This window comes from Oxyura jamaicensis, chromosome 1, assembly GCF_011077185.1.
Source record: "Oxyura jamaicensis isolate SHBP4307 breed ruddy duck chromosome 1, BPBGC_Ojam_1.0, whole genome shotgun sequence".
Lineage (NCBI taxonomy): Eukaryota > Metazoa > Chordata > Aves > Anseriformes > Anatidae > Oxyura > Oxyura jamaicensis.
Window position 1 is genome coordinate 66,682,050 of NC_048893.1, and position 19,421 is coordinate 66,701,470.

The window sequence follows — 19,421 nt, forward strand, 5'->3', positions numbered from 1 at the left end:
CCAACACCCACCCACCACAACAAACACAAAAACAATTATGGGGGGGTTATTTTTTTTTTTTTTTTTTTTTTTAAAAAAAAATTTTTTTGGAAAAAAAAAAAAAAAAAAAAAAAAAAAAGGAATAAAAGAAGTTATCTGTGAGATTTCATGGATGCATCTTCTCTTGTTATATCTTTCTTTTATTTAACTGCTATAGAAAAGGGAAGAAGGGAAGAAGTTGCAAAAGAGGACAATTGTTACTTCTGTGCTTATTAAAATATTTCTGGGGGAAAAAAAGAAAAGTGTCATCTGAATCTAAAAGTGTAATTCATAATTCACTGTTACAGAAATGGCAGGGACTAGGCTGGTAATTGAAGTCCATGGTGTAGATATCCATTCAGTGTGGTCATTTTGGTTTTCTGGCTTAGTGAAACTTCATAAATAAATATATATATATTTTCCCCCAGCACAATTAGAGCAAAGCAAAACAAGCTACACAACACATGGAATCACTAAGTTCAGTGCTTGAAAGAGTCATTCAACCTCTAACTTGGAGATCTCATTTCAGCCTATTTAACTTTTCATTTCTCTTTTCGTTCCTGACTGTAGGTGACACGAACCTATGCCACCTAGAGTTTGACTTCAAATAAAACAAAAATAAATAAAGTTGTGATGAATACCTTCTGCTGTAATACAGGTTTTCATTGCAAGGCAGTATTATCTAAGCTAATATAGTATAGAACTTGGGGACATATTGGAAAAGCAATTTGTAGTGCTAAGCTTTAACAATATCTGAGTGTGCTTTTCATCTTGATAGTGTTTTTTTACTGCTAGGGAATATATTTTCAATTGAATTATTAAATCATATGTTTCCATTTCTTTTGTGTGATAAAATATCCAGGACAACTGTGTACTTTATGTGGCATTGCTATTCCATGCCATTTGTGTTTTAGGCTACTTCTGTATCAGTAAATAAAACAGGCTGTATCCTTAAGGGCAAGTAGCACAGAATAATTTGGGTTTTAGAATTAAAGTCTCTTCCAAAAAAAAAAAAAAGTTTCCAGTACATGCTACTAATCTGAACCATAGAACTAGTTGGCACATCCCAAAATCAGATCAGGAAGTTTGCTGATAACAGTGTGAATGATGAACTACTGAAGTAGTTCAAGGCCTGTTAATTTAGTAACAAAAATACAACCTCCGGATTTTCAGATGTATTTGTTTTGAAAAAAAAATAAAATAAAAAAAGATTGGTTTATTTATATATATAAATATATATTTTTCATTTATATATACCATATACAAGCTTTTGGGGTGTAGTATTTGGAATATTAGTTGGAGATCCAAGTCTTCAATATTTTACCCTTGTTCTTTCACTTGCTAAACCTCTGTCACCTGATTACACCAGGATAAAAAGTGTTAGAATATGAGGAAATTGTAGAGTCACAAAAAGAGAGAAGCATATGAATGAAACTGCCAATAAAGTGGCCATTAATATGAAGATTTCCTACCCTCTTGTTTTAGATTCCTGCTTATGCTATGGTATACAAGTATAAAACAATGGACATTTTCTTTAATATTTGTCAGAATTGGTATTTTAGATCAGTTGTTCCAGGCATCCTGTTGATATTATTTATGAGTCCAGGAAATAAAATAAATATATATATTAATTTTAAGGGCACCTGGAAATGAGGATCAAGAAAAGGAGTACTCATGCTCTGGATGAAGAAAATCTTCACACTCTTTTGAGAAACCTCTCTTTAAAAAAAAAAAAAAAAAAAAAAAATAAAGTAGCTTTTTTTTATAACAGATTTTCTTTTCTTTTCTTTTTATTTCTTTTTTTTTTTTTTTTTGGATTAACTTTTATTCTGTGCTCTATTTCAGTGGGCGTATGTAGCTCCAGTTATGAACAATACTCTTTTGACTCTGGAAATATTGTTAAAGTTCCTTGAGGATTAACAAGACTGAAGATAAAAATCAGCTATGGCATATTTTGGAAAAGTTCCTTTCTTACACAATGAATTTTATGAAGGACACACTGGGGACCAAGCACCTTATCCAGTGTACCATTCTGATTCTAATGGAGACATCCACCTAGGATTTGATCGAATAGTTGATGAAGTCAGCAATGAATTTTTTTTTTATGGTTCATCACATTCACATCATCATGAAGAACATTTTTTCACATCAGACAACTTTGGTCTGAATGTGTCACAGAAGCAGTTCGGTGGTCAGCCTCCAGTTGCTTACGGTGAAGTTCACCCTGCAAATCCAGTATCTCATTGGCAACAAGGCACAGTGTCACCAGCGATTGGTTTCAAATCTTCTTTATTATCTGACGACAGAAAGTTCTCTCTGGAGGATTCCTACCCTTATAGTCAAGAGAGAGAAATCTGCCGAGGGAATAGTGTAATTACAGTCCCAGATGTGTTTGATTCAAATGTGGAGAGAGGCAACACGTATTTTCAGATAGGTTTTGATGATGTAGATGCTCAACGTCCTGTTTTCTTAGGCAACTATCAATTTTCACAAGTGGGAGATGAAAGCGGAAATGGGGAGGGTTATTTAATCGACACTTCAAAAAGATACAGCATAGGACCTACTTGGCCCAGCAGCTCTGGACATGGCAGAGAGGTATGTAAATTTTCTAATATTAAGTGTTTAAAGTTCTTGACCCTTATTGCCTGTGTCCTTGCACTTTGCATATTCACTCGTACTGATTCAGCATGTATTAGAAGCACTTCATATTAACACCTGGTGAAAAAGAAAACAATTTATGCTTTGAGGGAAGAAAAAGTTTTTGGTCCTGTAGAGAGTTTTTTTTCACCTGTCTTACAATTCAGCTGGCCAAAGGTAAATGTGAGACTTCTTATTCAGTTCTAATTTGGTCTTCACTACTTCCTAAAATAGAGATGCAGGGAAGTCTCAGGTGTATTTTCTGATAATTATGTAACTTTTGATTTCTTGGCAGTCAGATTTTCCCACAGTGTTTACATGGAGGATGCCCTCAAACAAACAATACATGATTATTTAAGAGATTTTTATGCAGCATGAAAACATCCGAGCATCCTCTTCCTTTGATTCTAATATCAGAGGAGAACCCAGCAGACAATAAAAAATAACTTCTGAAGGGAAGGCACCTACTCTGTCTAGCTAATGAGAATTTTATACTGGCAGAATTATGTTTTACTCAATTTATACTGTGTCAACACGCTTCTGCAATCTACCTATTAAAAACAGACTTCATTTCATTTTAAAGTAATAGGGCCAGTTCCTCACCTAGTATAAAATGAAGTATCTCCACTAACTCTAATGGAAACTTGCCATTTTACACCAGAAGAGAATCTAAATTATGGTCTAGAATTCACCAGTTTTCAAAATATAATCAGTAATCTGCTTTTGCACAATTACAATTATTTGGCTCATTGAGCCATAAAACTACCACAGAGGGATGAGTACAGAAAAGTGAAGTAAAATGTGTTTGAAAGAGAGAATAAATCCGTATAACCTGATATGAAACCTGAGATTCAAAATAACAATATATTTTCATGTGTTTTTCTGTTGAGCCAGACTGTCTATCTAGTTTGACTAATCTATCCTGATCCTGAGAGATGAGACAAAACATGTCCTGCCTTCACCATGTGCTGCGTATGCTTATATGTGTGTGTATAATTCTTTTCTAAAATAATATACATCTACTATAACTGTGAAAGCTGGTCCCTGTGACACTCAGCCTTTACCTGTCTTTCTGAAGCAAATTCTTTTTTTTTTTTTTTTTTTTTTTTTTCCCTTCTATCAGGTGTTCATAGCCCTATTTGTGGCTCTGCTGTTTTTAATAATGATGTCTTCTGGGACTCTCATGACTCTCTGGTGTTGTATCTCTCCTCATTTTCCTTCTTTCAAAATCCTGACATAGAGAAGGAAAAAGAAAGTAATAAATCCCCCCTTTCCTCTAGCCCTTGTTAGCATTCTGAATCATTATAGGAATCCTGAAATAGCCTACAGGATACCTTAGCACCATGAATATTAAAAGCTCACCTTCTGCTTTTAACTCCCAGTGATCACAGTATCATAAAACAAAGGGGAAGAGACATTAGATTGACTTGTTTCTCTTCCTGCGAAAAGGGGGAACTACAGAAGTAAACATATGTAGTTCTAGACAGATGGGGAAAGTGCGTGTGTGTGTGTGTTGGGGGAGGAGGGGGGAGGGGGACTATCTGAGGACAGGAACTCTTAAAATTAATCCTAGACACCACATTTCAGTGATGAATACAGGAAGCAGGAATAGGGGATTATGGGTGGATAGACAAAGGGCTGGTTTTTTTGTTGTTTGTTTGTTTGTTTTATTTACAATAGGAAAATCAAAGCATACTTGGCATCATTATGAAAAGAACAACAAGACTTCTCAGGAGAAGAGTAGAAAATAGTGGGATTCAAACAAGCAGGAAGAGATTAAATTGAGGTATGGGATGAAGAGGCGCTAGAGGAATGAGGCATATAAGAGCAAGCACAAATACTTTGAAGGAGTAGGAGAGAATTATAGGGGAGGGAAGAGGAGAGAGAGAAGTGAGTCAAGGGCGACTACAATTGAATGTGTGGGAGGATTTGATTAAGTCAGGGAAGTGTTTGAGCTGTTTAGCTAGAAGAGGAAGAAATGGAAAAGAGGAGAGAATTGGTTTGTAGCATAAAAATCAGTGTGGTCACAGGAATTCTTACAGAGAGAAGCAACCATATCAGGATAGAAAGAGAGCCAAGGCAAGGGGCAACTGAACCTTGAGATGGTAAGAAAGTAGATTAAAAAAAAAAAAAAAAGGAGAAAAAAAATAGAGAGAGAAAAGTATAAAAAAGCTTGGGAAGAAGTAAACCTCTGGGAACTTTGGAGAGGATAAGAATGGGTGCGGAGGAATGGGGTAAATGCTGAGTAAGACTGTCAGAACGGCTGGCAAAGTGGAGCACCACAACTTGTTCACAGAATGTGAATGAATACAGTTTGGGTCTGTGAAGTCCAGGACATGTGAATGATTCATTTGATTAACAGGATTTGAGAACTAGGGCTGAGGATGGACCTGAAATGGAAAGGATGCTGAAACATGGATCTTACTGAGATAGGTCATAAGTACACAAGCTGAAATATTCATACTATTGAAATTTTACTGTTAATCTGACCCTTAGCTCTTGGATGCAGTTGTATGGCCCTAGGTTTTTTTGTTTATTTGCTTGTTTTTTTTTTTTTTGTTTTTTTTTTAATGCATGTTATTTGAAATATGTCCTATGTAATAAAGCCATCATTAATTTTCTGTGGCCCTGTCACCACCAAGTCAAGATGTTCAAAAACACCGAAGAAATTGTTTTTATATATTCACTGTGAGAAGAGATTTTATTTTCTCCATATTAGAAAAAAAGCAAAAAAGACAACCTTGAAAGTATCCAGTAGATTTGGCCACTCCATTTCAGTTATTTAGTATCTAACATTTACAGGATAACTAGCAATGCTCATTTCATAGAAGTCTGATCATCAGACCAAACTCCACGATTTCAGTTTGAGGACTTCAGAAATGAGGAGTACATGGACAATTAGTGTTTCATGTTTAGGAAGTATGGTTCACTTGACTAACATCAAGCTTGACTAGCTTGATGTTAGAAATCTATGGATGGGTGAAAGCTAAGATCCCAGTTATCCAGGGATGCACTCTGTTACTTTATCCCTATTATCATCAGTTCTCTTCATCTGCAATTACCTGTCTTGTTCACTGTACACTTTCAGATCTCTCCATTGAGTGGAGATTAGAGTCCTATGGAAAAATAATATGATCATGTAATTAATACAATGCCTTTATATGCAATGGGAAGAAATTAAAGTTTCTGGACTTTGAAATCAGAAATGACAAAAATAAATTTATTTTGCCTCTCACCCACATGATTAATCAGTTGTTACTTGTACAGGTTTCACACTGATGACTAGCTAAACTCTACCAAAACTGCTCTCTCAGTCTCCCTCCTCAAAGGAAGAGGGGGATAAACTACAATGAAAAAGGGTTCAAGGGTTAAAATAAAGACAGGGAAGATCACTCACCAATTACTGTCACAGGCAAAACAAGCTCCTTTCTCCCAGGTGCTGCTGTGCAGTTGGTTTTTGTTGTTGTTTGATTGTTTGTTTGTTTGTTTGTTTTTCCCTTTCTTAAATCTGCTCTCCCAGAGGCCCAACCAGCCAGCAGTGGGTCCTTTTAGAGACAACTGGAGCTGGCTCTGGTCTGACATGGGGCAGCTGCTGGGCTCTGCTCACAGAGGCCACCCCTGCAGCCCCCCTTCTACCAAAACCTTGCCACATAAACCCAGTACAGAACTATGCGTCTGTATATACCTTTGCCCCCAAAACTGATCTAAGTTAGTAAGCAACGGTATATTAATTCCCTCTGTGTAGACTACTGCTAGTCAACACAGGATATGCTTGCCTTTAGGATTCACTCAGAAATGCTTCCAGCAAAGGTGCAGAGAAGCAGATAGCTTCTGTTTTCACTTCTGTCTCCTGCAGGAGAGGGTCAGGATGGTTAATGTGGTTAATGGGACCCATTGTATCTAATATTTTCAAGACTGACAGCACCTATAAAGGGTTTGTTACTTCTGAGCATTCAGTTCTGTAGTTGTGGTCTCCTCACTTGTCAGCTCCCAACAGGTTTTTCATATTTTATACCCATCCCATTTTTAACTGTAATTAAAATCTTCCCAGCCTGCACTTTTTCAGGTGCATTGCACTTCCTTACTTCCTCGTCCAGAAGGAAAAAATAAATAAATAAATAAATAAAAAGAAGAAAAGAAAATGGGAAAAAATATTTGTAAGTTATATAAATTAATAATAACCACATAATTTTGTATAATTTGCTGTATATTTTTTGTATAATTTACTGATGTTATTAAAATGAGAAAATACATCTTTCACTGTTTCTACTTCTGTGCCATGGCATTAGTTTCTTCTCGTTCTGAAGCGGTTTAAAAGTTGATGTCTTTGTTGAGCCTTGAGTCCATATGTCTGTATGTACAACAGTAGGATGGGCATGCAGATGTAGCAGTATTACACACTATTTCCTGAAGGTTATGTTCTGATGGAAGAGTAGTACAGCAAACACACAAGGGGATACCCAAAATAGCAGCTCAGACCAACTTCAGGCAAAGCATCAGGGGATTTTTCATCTTCAGAAAGAATACACTAAATTCCTATCTTTCTTGGGGACTTACCTGAAACTTTTATGGAGCTTGAAGGAATCCTGAGCTTCCATGAAGGACAGAAAGAGAGGAAAAAAAAAAAAAAAAAAATTCACATCAGCGTAAGCTTTATTTTGTCTCTTCTCATTGTAACCTAAACATTCGTCTTTTGCATTTAATCGTCTGTGTTCTGACTCTAGTTGAATTTTGGAAGCCTTGGAAACCTTTATTTTCTTCGAGGAAAAAAAAAAAATCATTAAACCCTGGGCAGCTGATGCTTTGTGACTTTCTATTTTATCTCTGAAAACATTAAAAGTGCATTCAAAATGGTGTTATTTGTGCTTATTTGGCACTCCACTAAATCAGCAGAGGGATGATAAGATACAAAGCTTCATTCTCATAGAACCAAATGCAAGTCTTATGTTCCTTATGTGTATGTTGGCTAAATAATTGTCTTTTGGTCTCGTTTTGGTATTTTTAGGTTACAGGTTGGTCTATCCAGCTGGTTGAAGCAAATCAAGGGAGTAATGAAAACATGGTTGATTTTTGCAATGCAGTGGAGGAGTAAGTAATGAAAAAACTTTATTCAGCCAACTGTGACATTTCACTTACTTATATTAATTGGATTGGTTATCCCTGCATTACTAAACAGTGTCTTAATTCTGGTATCAGCTTAAATGCAGAAACACTCCTAATTTTTGTTTAAAGATTAAAATCCACAAAATATTGTTAATTCCACGACTATTTTCTGCCTTATCTGTCACCTTTATCAATGATAAGTACATCTTCAGTGTTGATGTGTCTGAAACTTAAGATCTATTTTGTCATTTACTTGGATGATATCAATGCTTATGTAACTCAGAGCAAGAAAAAAGAACTGGAAGAGCTGATTGACTGAGAATGGAATTTTACTATACAATATCCTGATGAGGCATTGGATTTAGCAAGTGGCAAATATTCCTTTAATTACTGTTTACAGTTTGAGGTTAATAGTGTGGCTTAATCGGATAGAACTTGTGCATGTGTTTTGTTGTTGTTGTTGGTTTTGTTTGTTTTGTTTTACTTTCTTAGTTTTGTCAGAAAACTTGTGTTGAAATCTAACAGCACTAAGAAATACATGTTTATAGACCATCTGTGTAGCTTAATTCTCCTTTGTAGACATTCACTGATCATACTATCAAGTTGTTAGCACAAATGCATGTTTTTGTTGTTGTTGTTGTTGTTGTTGTTGTTTTTTCCCAGAAAAGTAGCTGGAAAATTGTGATTTTTTTTTTAATTAGACTTTAATGAATTGACAGTATTTAAAGTCATCCAAGCCTGCTTCTCTTAAAAGAAAGAAAAAATACAGTTTGATATTGCTGTGTAACAGCAAATATATTTTAGATTCATAGAGTAGATGGTCAGCTTCAAAACATAATCAAGTATGTCTCAGTTTTCTTTTTTTATCCCCAGGTTCCTCAGTCTAAACCCTACCCCTTTTTTTCACTAACATTTGACACACGTTCCACATGATAGGCTTTCCTCTCAAGCATTAGATTTTTATCCAGACATTCTGCACTTTACACTCTAACACTCTAATTATAGGAAAAGCTTTCTTTTTCTTTTCCTTTTTTTTTTTTTTGAATAAATGATTTTATTTACAGGGTTAGAAAGACATTTAGTATTAAGGCATTCCTGTCTTAGTATTAAGACATTTCTGTTCTGAAATACCTTTTTTAGCATGCATCACTGGCAAATACTCTTTTAAAAGGAAAATAGAAACAGCCTTTGCTTTCCTTCTATCTAATGAGAAAAGTATTCTTAGGATAAAATGTAACAGAAAACAAAACAAAACAAAACAAAACAAAACAAAACATTAGTTTACTAATAACTAGTCTCTTAGTCTTGGCAAATGAGCATCCTTTCAGTCCTCAAGCAATCTCAATAACTGTCAGTTTTATACATCAGAAGTAAGATGTGTGATTCAGACTCTGTCATGCAAACTTGTAGCTCCAACATGTAGCTCAAATAGAAACCCAGCCTGTTTTTCTTTAGGTAATGTTTGTACAGGTATCAGTCTCTAATTGCAACATTTCAATGTATACATACCCAACTTTAAAAGAGTTTTCAAAATCATTTATCATGTTCTTTTACAATTGTGGACATAACTATAGTGAATGCTCATCCATAGGTGGCTTCAGAATACATCTTAAAGCCAGTTTGAAACCAGAAGAGGCCAGGCTGACAATCTGCAATGTACAATGCTGCAAAATGCAAAGTTCTTCCAGCTCCTGCTGATTTCAAATATATATTCTGCAAAACAGAGGAATACATAGCACTGTGAAATAGCAAATCTCTATAAATGTTAGTACTTTCAGCATATGTTTAATTGTTGCAGCACATAATGTGGCATGAGATTTTCTTCATGTAATATTTCTGCAGCACTTCAACTATGCCTTGGAAAACCAAAACTTTCCAAATTCTGGAATGAGCATGTTTTGCCTAACAGCTCAGAGCAGAAGCCCTTTAATCACTTGAGACAAATAGATGGCCATAAATAAGCATCTCTGGAACCAAATGCATTTTTATCTAAAAGGCATAAAAAGCAAATTTCTGTGCCCATATTATCTTAAAATATGACAAGGCAAAGTTAGAGAAGGAGATAAGGCTTACTCAGTTTTGAAATACCTGCCAGTAAGTTGAGGATGTGATGTGTGCCCTGCATGTCTACATAACCAGTTAGTCTGATGCTGGAAAACGGGTTGTGAAGTTTTCTGTCTTAATCTGTCCTTGGCCCTCTTATAGAAATAGGTTACAAGAGGAAATTCGGTGCTTGGAGAAAGCTTTATGTGTACCTTGCTCACAAAAGAAATAGACTGACATCAACTACACAGGTCACCAAAGCAGCCTCTGTAGTATAATGATTTTTTACTGTGAGTATAAATCTATCTTATGTACTGGAGGTATTGTCAAGCCTCATTTCCCATTGAAACATCATGCCCCCTGGCTTTTCATTATAAGAAATGGGCTGCTTCATTGGATTATTAATTTGGGGAGCATAGGGTTTTTCTTTTCTTTCTCCCACCCATTTTTTCTTCTTCTTCTCATGCTATAGAAATATATGGCATAAAAGAAGAGTTTGTGCTGTTGAGACTTGAGTAGCCACCCTGAGGCAGGAGGGCATAGTAATGAAGAACTTTATGTGAGAGAACCATAGCTCAAAATACAACGTAGTCAGAGACCGTGTAAGGCACTGCCAACTCATATAATACAAAATGCTGCTTGAACTAACAAACAGCAAAGAATGCAAGATGCTTAGTACAAAATGCTTGAGTTTAGCTGCTAAAATATTCTGTCCAATTAGTGAAATGTAAAGCTTCAGCTGGTACAATATGTACCCTTACCTGCAGCTGCAAAGTGTATTTGCTTTAAAAGCAAGTTTAATCTCAGCTGAAAGCCATAATACCTGTGACTAGTGTTCATTAGGAAATGGCACCTCAGGAGATATTAGTTTCTGCAAGTCTTTGGTAATTGGAAGGAGGAGGAGCAATTTATTTTATAGGTAATGGTATATAAGATCAGAGGGACACGGTGACTGTAACAGTTGTTGCTCTCTAAAGACATTTGCATAAATGTCCAGGGTTTTAGTAATGAGGATTTCAGATTGGATCCTAGAGCAGAGTGAAAACAGGGACTTAAGATTTTTCATAGAAAGCACATTCCTGTATTAATTTTGACCAGCTGTCTTAGTCACAGCTGTCTGTGCACATGCTCTTGGTTAGCTTTATGTTAAAACTCTAAGTATTAAAGCATGTATTTGAGCACACTCATTTTTACTGTACTCAAATTGTTTTCTTCACAGTACACTGAAGTTTGTGTTTAAATTCCTAATGGCTTCACTGGGGTTAGGCTCAGAGGTGATTTTGTGGAGTTTATGAAGATTTTACTGAATTTTTATTTTATTTTTATGTGTATATATATCTTCTATATAAGATGTAGTTATACGTATGTTAAGTGATATGTAGCTGTCTGATTAATGTATAAAAACATTTTCCCTTCTACACAAGATTTTATTCCTAATACCTCTCTAAATAATATTATTATCAGTATCTTGTAGACTTTTTGTTTGTTTTTCTTTCTCATGCATACCTATTTAGGCATAATTTCATCGTGCTCTTTCAGAATCAGAAATGCCTATCCTGCTTATGACTTGAAGACAAACAGTGGGAAAATCTGGAGTGTTGTAACAAAATTCCCAGACCATATTTTTGGTGAATCAAGATTCAGAATCAACGTTTGGACAGATTCTTCACCATATCCTCTGCTTCTTACGCAGCATGGTAAGTGATTGAGGTATCCACATCCTTCCATGATTCCATTCTGTTGAGATGACAACAAAATGCATTTGTTATCTGGAAAAATACTTGGAGAGTAAGTCTCTTATGAATCTTGAGTGCGTTCATTCAACATACTTGCGGTAAAATTAAAATCACATTATATATCAAACTTTGCTAACGTAGATTTCTACTTTTTAAAATCACAACCAGGACCAATTCTGGTAGTCTCAGAAGGGGCCAATATTCAGACTTCAATTCTTAAGGAATTTAAGCTTGTGCATAACTTAAAATGTAGGGGGTATCCCCCACTTAGTCATGGAACTTTTCACATCCTTCACTCTGTTGCTAAATCCAAGACATGAGAGTCTGTAGTCATTAAGACTCGTCTGCAAGCAAGGTTATGACCAGGTCAGGGGAAGTACATTTTCATCAAATGAAACCAGAGGAATTCAAGATGGATATAAGGACAAATTAGAATAATTGAGAATAGGAACAGCTTGCCCACAGAGGTCATGGAGTCTGAATCCTTAGAGGTTTTCAAGATCTGACAGGAGAAATCCCAGAGCAAGATGGTCTGAATTCAGTGTTGACCTTCCTTCAGGCAGGAGGCTAGACTAGACTGAACTTTCTGAGATCCCTCTCAACCTGGTTGCTAGTGTTTGTGGGAAGCTGACACAGCCCCAGTATATCCTGTATCCATGGTGAATGGCAGGACTTTTGATTACAGCTCTGGTAATTTTTATGTCTTAATCCAGATATGTAAAGATGAAAGAAATGAAAAAAATAATCCCCTCCCTGTGCTGTTTCTTTAAATGATAGTCTTTTGTGTATGAATCTTTTCTTCAGTTGTCAAGGAATTACTTGACTGTAACAGGGTGATTGTTTGACAGGTTGAAAGCTGAAAATCCAAAGCTCTACAGAACGTCAGTCAGCATATATCGAAACATATATATTTATAAATACTTTAGAAAAGGTTTCCACATTTATTCATACAAGTTTGGTTACTTGTATTCAGAGCATCTACAGAGTAACTAGAAAACTTGGCAAAGAAGTAATTTGAATACTTCAGAAGTATTTCAGAAGCTAAAACTGATGGAAATGTAAGGAAACAATCCCTAACATGAACTTGCTTACAGGCTTTGTAAACAATAAGATACATTCATAGCAGGGAGGATTTTCGTGTTTTGTCCCATCTAACATAATGGACATGAAGAATTGTACAGTTATGAAAAAACATTTGGCAAAGTAAGGGAATGAAAATGGATCTATGGAGTGCTTATGAATGATACTAGCAAGTTTCATTATTATTATTATTTTTTCCAATGAGTGACTAGATCAATGTGCATCTGATGATTTTAATTCAAAATTCTGTACCATTCTCCTTTCTCTGGTGCATGTAAATGTAGCAAACAAGCACTGCAGTTTACACATCAAACCATCTATTAGGAGTTACTTAAGACAGTGAGTTGTCAAAGGGCTGGACACATAATATCAGTATCACTGGTAAAATTGTGTAATCAAAATGGCTTTCTAAAGAAAAGTATCTTTGTGAAGAAAAGGAAAATTTTCAGAAGGAAATTTTGAATCTGTTGACACTCCTGCTTTTTCCCTAGAGAAAAACAAAGCAAAGTTATATATAGTAACCAACTCTGCTTGTTCTGTTTATTTCAGCTTTTTATTATTATTTTTGTCACAACTGACTCCCTAAAAATGTCAGCTGTTCTCTGAAGACTTTTCAGTATCACAGTCATTTAAGCTCCCCTTCAGAAACAGTTTTGCATTTCTTGGTTTGCTTTAAAAGTGTAGCAACTCTGGACCAGATCTGCCAGCATTAATTGTCTGCTTCTGGGCTACTCTGGCAATTAAAATAAAAAAATAAAAAAAAAATTAAAACCAATTAAAATAGTTGGTTAGGCTCAGTTTTCAACTTATGACTGAATTTGGAGCAGTGTAATGTAGTCAACATGCAGATGTGGATTACATGTTTAATTTTTGTAGATATTTACTTAACTGTGGGTAGTTTCCATTTTTATTTCCAAAAGTTTATTTTTATGTCCAAAAGTTTACTTAAACCTTGTATTAATAGCTCTTGCAGCCATTACTTTTGAAGCAATAAAGAAATAACACAAGTGAATACTGAAAGAAAAATCTACTTATATGCTTTTCTAGTATCATTTGCTGATAGTGAGATTGCCTAAGAATTTTGGAGGAAGTTCAGACTTTATCTTATACTGTGAAAACATTTTGGTATGCTATAAGAAAAATGTTCACTGAAAAGTCAGATACTGTTTCCGCTGAAGAGGGTTATCTCAGGTTTGAAGCATTGCTGATGGTGCAATTATGCCTGGCATACCTATAAAGACCAGACTTATCAAACACGTTTGCAATTTGACTGCCAGATTATGCAGCTATTCTTTTCCAGTTTTTGATCAGCTCTTTTGAAATGGGAAGAGAGGAAGTGTATTGGAAGGGTTGGAAAATGTCTTTAAAAGCTGAAATAGTTCTGGAGAAAATTGTCAAAATGATGGAGTACTTCTGAAGACCAGACTGTATAAAGCATATAGCTTGTACATTAATTTACTTCTTCATTATGGCTAAGAAAATGCAAATACAATGAGAAGCAAAATTCTGGAGACTACTTGTGCCTTGTGCGGCAAAAGGTCAACTTTTGCATTAGGCCGTGTTCACATATGGGAAATGTACCAAAACACTCATCAGGAAAATGACTCGGTATTTATAGATTTGAAAAGATTAACAATTGGTCCCTTCCCTCCTACCTGGAAAAATTGCTCAGCTCTTCATTCCAGCTACCTAAAAAACCAGCCAGTTTCCTATAAATGAACATAAATTCTGTGACTAGTAGAGTATTTAAAGCAAAAATAAATAAAATCAGATTTGGCTTGTTCTAATTCCTCTTGATGGAGCTATTCTTCAGCAGTAGTGAGCAATTACAAAGAAATTATTATATTTTTCTCAAGTATATAACCTGGAATTCTCTAGCAAGCTACTATTTTTCTTTCTTTCTTTATTTACAGCTGGCTGTATTACTCACAACTTAATTGCGGAGATACTCCGTTGCACAAATCGATATGCAGTCCAAGAAGAATGTCTTCTAAGTGTTTGTGGGTCTGATGAATTCTTACAAAAGTAAGTATCTCATTAATACATGGTATTGATTATGTATTCCATAATATTAGCTGTGCAAATAATGACCTCTACTGATCTGCTATGTAAACAGAACCAAAGGGAAAGTAAGAACATTATGTTCCAAACACCAAGTTTATTTTTCCTTTAACTCCTGGATCACATGGCACTTGCATTATGTTCCACAGAGATTACTGTGTGGTCAGGTGCAAGGATTCAGATCTTGGCTTCTTAACATGAGCTTCATCAAGCCTTGAATATTTTGTTCTATTCCATTGTCCTCTGGTCTTTCTCATCTGTTATACAAGGATGCTGCTAAATTCCAGTGTCTCACAGGAGTGTAAGAGAGTATTCATGTCTTCAAAGGGAAAAACAGCAAAGAGATGAGAAACAGTATGAAACACAGCTGCTTAGCAGGTAATTTTTCTTTATATCCAGTTGCAGCAGTAGTGAAGCAAATGAAGCCAGCACTTCGGTACTGACTGCAAGTCAAAGGAAAAGCATATTATACATACAAACAGGTCTTTCTGAATGTATATTGTTTACAAGTTAGGAAGTAAATGCTTTTATTCATATTCATCCAAATTAACTACTCTGGTGGTTGAAAACACTATTGGACTCAGCTAGTTGTTTCTCACCCACTGGCATCTTAAATTCAGATGTCAGGAAAAGTGAGCAGGTTTTGTGTTGAAGCACAGGCTCTTGATGTCAGCTTCTGCTAAAGTAATGGTGACTTTTAGCAGAAGGGGAGGAGCTGGCAATTCTCTGTGGTAACATGTTAGGCTGGTACTGCAGGAGTCACAGCTCATATGTTAGAGACATAAAATAGTGCTAGATAAAATAGTGTATGTCTGTAATTGAAAGGGAAACTTTTAGAAGCAATCTTATTTTCAGTATAGTGTAAAGATTACATGAACTAGCCCAAAGGAAGCCAGCTTCAGTAATGAAAGTAATACAGTTGTCAGAGCAAGTTGTGTCACGCTGTGCAAAGTAGCTTTGTTGTTGAATAGCTTGGATACTTCTGTCCTTACGCAGGTACAGAGGACAAGTGCTCAGGTGTTTATGGTCAATTATAGTTTGCAACTGAAGGTGGAGACTTTAACATTTCTGAGTGCACTCCTAAAGCTCTCATCTCTCTGCTATGACAGCGCTCTCTGAAGCACTGCACCGTTGGACCACTGAGCAAAGAATCAGGTTGTACATAGATCTGTTGATTACATAAGAAGGCTAGTGCCAGGGCTGCTGTTTTTTTCTTCCTTTTTTTTTTTTTTTTTTTTTTCCAAGTCTCTTCTCATTTCATACTAATTGCCAAAGAAAATGGAAATAATAAGTCTGTGTGTCAAGGATCAGCTCAGTGCATTTCAGTACAGTGTACAGTATGTTCTAAACAGTTTTATTTTAACTGTTGGGCAGAACTCATCAATAGGGGATTATTTAAATTCCTGCCTTTGCAGAATCTCTGCATGTCTCATTAGCAATGAAACAAGGTCAATAATGTCCTCAGCTTTTTTGCTTTGCTCCTTCATTGCTGTGCAGAAAGGATTGAGTTGCACTTCTGGCCTCAGAAGTTTGTAATTCTACTCTATGCTATATTTTCAGCTCCCTTTCTCCTGCTTCCTCATCAGAGTCCTGTATCTGAAACTTGAAACCCCAGACCAAAATCATCCGTTGGGTAGTTTAACAGCCTGTGGAGCTGCCTCAGGGTGATTTTTTTCTTATGTTTGGGCTATCTTAGTGCAAATTGCTTTCCTCACTATGTTGCTAACAGAGCAATTTGATATAGTTGTGCAGAGTTCTTCCTTAGCAGAGTACTTGGAAATCAGTCAGGAATGAATTCCAGTAGAAGTTCCCCAAGTTATGAGACAGCAAAGGGAACTAATACTGTGCTGCTCCTGCTTTGTTGTAATCCAGAAAAAAAAAAAAAAAAGAAACCAAAACAGTGACATGGTGAATTGTTCTCAGAGAATAGTGATTTAGTGAACCACAAGTGAAGATCTATCAAAACCTTTCATTTACTATTATAATTGACTGTATGAATGATCACCTCAATGTGCCTCCTGCAAAAGCACCTGAAGGCCTGATGATTTCCAAAATCCATTTGGTTTTCAGTGAGATGAGGAGCAAATGCTTGTGTGCTAGTGATGGTTATGCTCAGCACGGCAAGCTTTCATCATCCATTATTTCCTTACTATGGTGATATCCCTGAGTTCATATATGATCTGACTCACACAAGGTGTGAGTTCAGATTTCAAATAGCCACATTTTTAAAAGTCAGAAACCTATGTATAGGCTGCAGTTCAGTCCATAACTAATAAAGCAATCTGTGAAATTCTGATTTGGAATCTCATTGGTTTCTGGTCTTTAAGGTCATTTTATTTACTTATCAGAAATCCTGGCTTTGCCTCAACCTGCAGGCTTTCTTTTTCTTCCTACACTTCCCTTTCCTGCAGGCTTTTCTTAGTGTCTATAGAGTGCTATCAGTAGTAATTACTGCCTTCTTCCTACCCCTGTCACTGTAAAGAGTATGTTAATACCATCTCAAACTCATTTCCTGCAGTTCCTTTTCTCCATGTTCAGTCTAAATGCATCTGGAGACATTTAAAAGAATCTTTGTCCGTAAAAGAAGAGAGGAGTAAAAATATTTCTCTTCAATTTTTACCACTATTTCCAGAAGTTTCTGATTTTCATAAGTATCCATAGATTAATTCTACCTTCCTTTTCTGGATTTCCTAGCTGTGTGTGTGGCCTCCACTCCCTTACACTTGTCCTGTTCATAATCATCTTTGATGTTCTGGAGGGCCACATACCTGCTGTTTCTGAGAATCCTCCCTTTGTCATCCCTTCATCCAAGACTTCTACATCTACCTTTAAATCTTCTTTTCAATTTCCCATCTCTCCTTCACTTTAGAATATTTGCCCCTAAAAATGATTTTATGAAAGATGTCATATAAGTAAATTATATTGGGGTTAAGCAGCTAGGGTCAGATAACTCCAAGCTCTCAATGCCAGTAGCAAGCAAGCCAAAAACAGATATTGCCATGTGACAGGAAAAAATCTTTTTTTTTTTTTTCTTTTTAATTATTTTTTTTACCTTTAGAGCTTCAGACCAGAAGTCCTGAAGTGCCTAATAAAACAGCGCACGTGACAGTATATTTCAATTTGGGGGTCTTTTGTTTATTGATTTGGCTTTTGTTAGTAAAGAAAGATCTGCAATGCAGACCCAGCAAAGGAATGTCATTCAAGGATAGCTGTAAGCTTTATTTATAAATATCTTTTTGTTGTTGTTGTTTTAAGGTATCAGATTTCTTAAAAATATCATTTCATATGTATTTTTAATTCCATCCACACTCTATCCACACTCTACCATACTGTAATTTTCAGTTACCTTACTGCTTTGCAGCTCAGCTAACATGGTGAGCAGGAGTATGGAATAGAAAAATCTAAATGCTTATCATTTATACACGCGTGCTTGCCTGTGACCTTATTGATGACATTTTTTTTGCCTTGCTAATTATATTCTCTGAGAACTGAGACCTAAATAAGAATTGGTTTTCACTCAAAGTGAAGTTTAAGCTATTAATTATAGAGTGGGCAGAGTTATATTCATGCAGATTGGAATAATTAGAAGCCAGCACCTTTTGGGTGAATATGTTCTTTGTAAAAAATAAACTTCATTTTCTCTTGTCACTGCAGATTAAGTTTCCCATTCAGAGATGCTGCTCAGTTAAGTCTTTTTTTTTTTTTTTTCTTAAGAAAAAGAGTCTGATGGAACTGCATTAGGATTCGGAGCTTATAGCACATCAGAGAACATTGCTGGGGAGAGGCAAAATTGTCTAATGGTGGGGGAATCAACAGAGTGAGGGATATTCCCCTTCTCTGCTTCTGATATATCGTGGGACCACAGGCAAGTTACTTTGACCAATTCATTACCTTGTCTCTTAAAGACAACCACTTTGCCTTTTGTCATGGAGCTTTCATCAAAGCTGTATTTTCCACACAGTATTTCAGCAAAAATAGGGATAACACTGCTAATAATGTACTTTTTTGTTTTGTTTTCTTTACAGAGCTCAGAGCACTGTAAACCAGTTACTATTAATGATGCTATCCTCCAAAGATGACTATATTATTTTAAACTCAATAGTACAGATACAGCAGTAGATCTGCAAGAGTCCAAGCTGTGTAGTGTGTTTCAGCCTGGATATGGCTAGAAGGTTATCTGTCAATGTTGTTGGAAAGGGAAACGGACCGGAGTAACGATGTAACCTCGATGCGAGTATAATCATCCTCCTTTATTGCAGGTTCTCACAGAGTATATATAGGCAACTAACTACAGCATGCGCCGATAACAACTTATAATTGGTCTAGCTTCTCCATGCACTTGTCTCTAGCTTGTTTCCTCATTATCTCTAATACAAGGACGTGGGAAGCAGGGCAAAGCCACCTGTGAATTCCTTTCCCACAATTCCCCCTTTTTATTTACAATCAACCAAATGCTTTCTATATATTTTCTATCAAACACTGCAAACATTACAATAACCAACAGGGCGAAAATCACATACAAATTATGATTGTAAAGTAGCGTGCCTACTAGAATCTACATCAATCAACAAGTCACTAAGCACTAGGGATGGTGCTTCGCCGTGATGCTACTTCTCACTCACACAGCACAATCACACAAAGAGGCCTCTTGCACTTTTCATTCATACAAGAAAATATCACTTAAGGTAATTTGTCCGCGGCTTCAGGAGGTCCTTGTCTACTCCCATGGTGAGCGGCTGAGAG

At 36.0% G+C, this 19,421-nt stretch overlaps 1 protein-coding gene across 6 annotated transcripts in view; it reads left to right on the forward strand.

Moving 5' to 3' along the window:
• The window catches only part of PIK3C2G (phosphatidylinositol-4-phosphate 3-kinase catalytic subunit type 2 gamma), a 202,604-nt gene that overhangs the window by 1,621 nt on the left and 181,562 nt on the right, over positions 1-19,421 (forward strand). For all 6 annotated transcript variants that reach the window (XR_004746201.1, XM_035310106.1, XM_035310126.1 and 3 more), the window contains exons 2-5: positions 1,864-2,613; positions 7,661-7,743; positions 11,341-11,498; positions 14,531-14,642. Coding sequence is in view for 5 of the 6 variants with exons in the window: in XM_035310106.1 (XP_035165997.1) it covers positions 1,963-2,613; positions 7,661-7,743; positions 11,341-11,498; positions 14,531-14,642 (1,004 nt within the window). In the remaining variant the exon portion in view is untranslated. The remainder of the gene's footprint in view (positions 1-1,863; positions 2,614-7,660; positions 7,744-11,340; positions 11,499-14,530; positions 14,643-19,421) is intronic.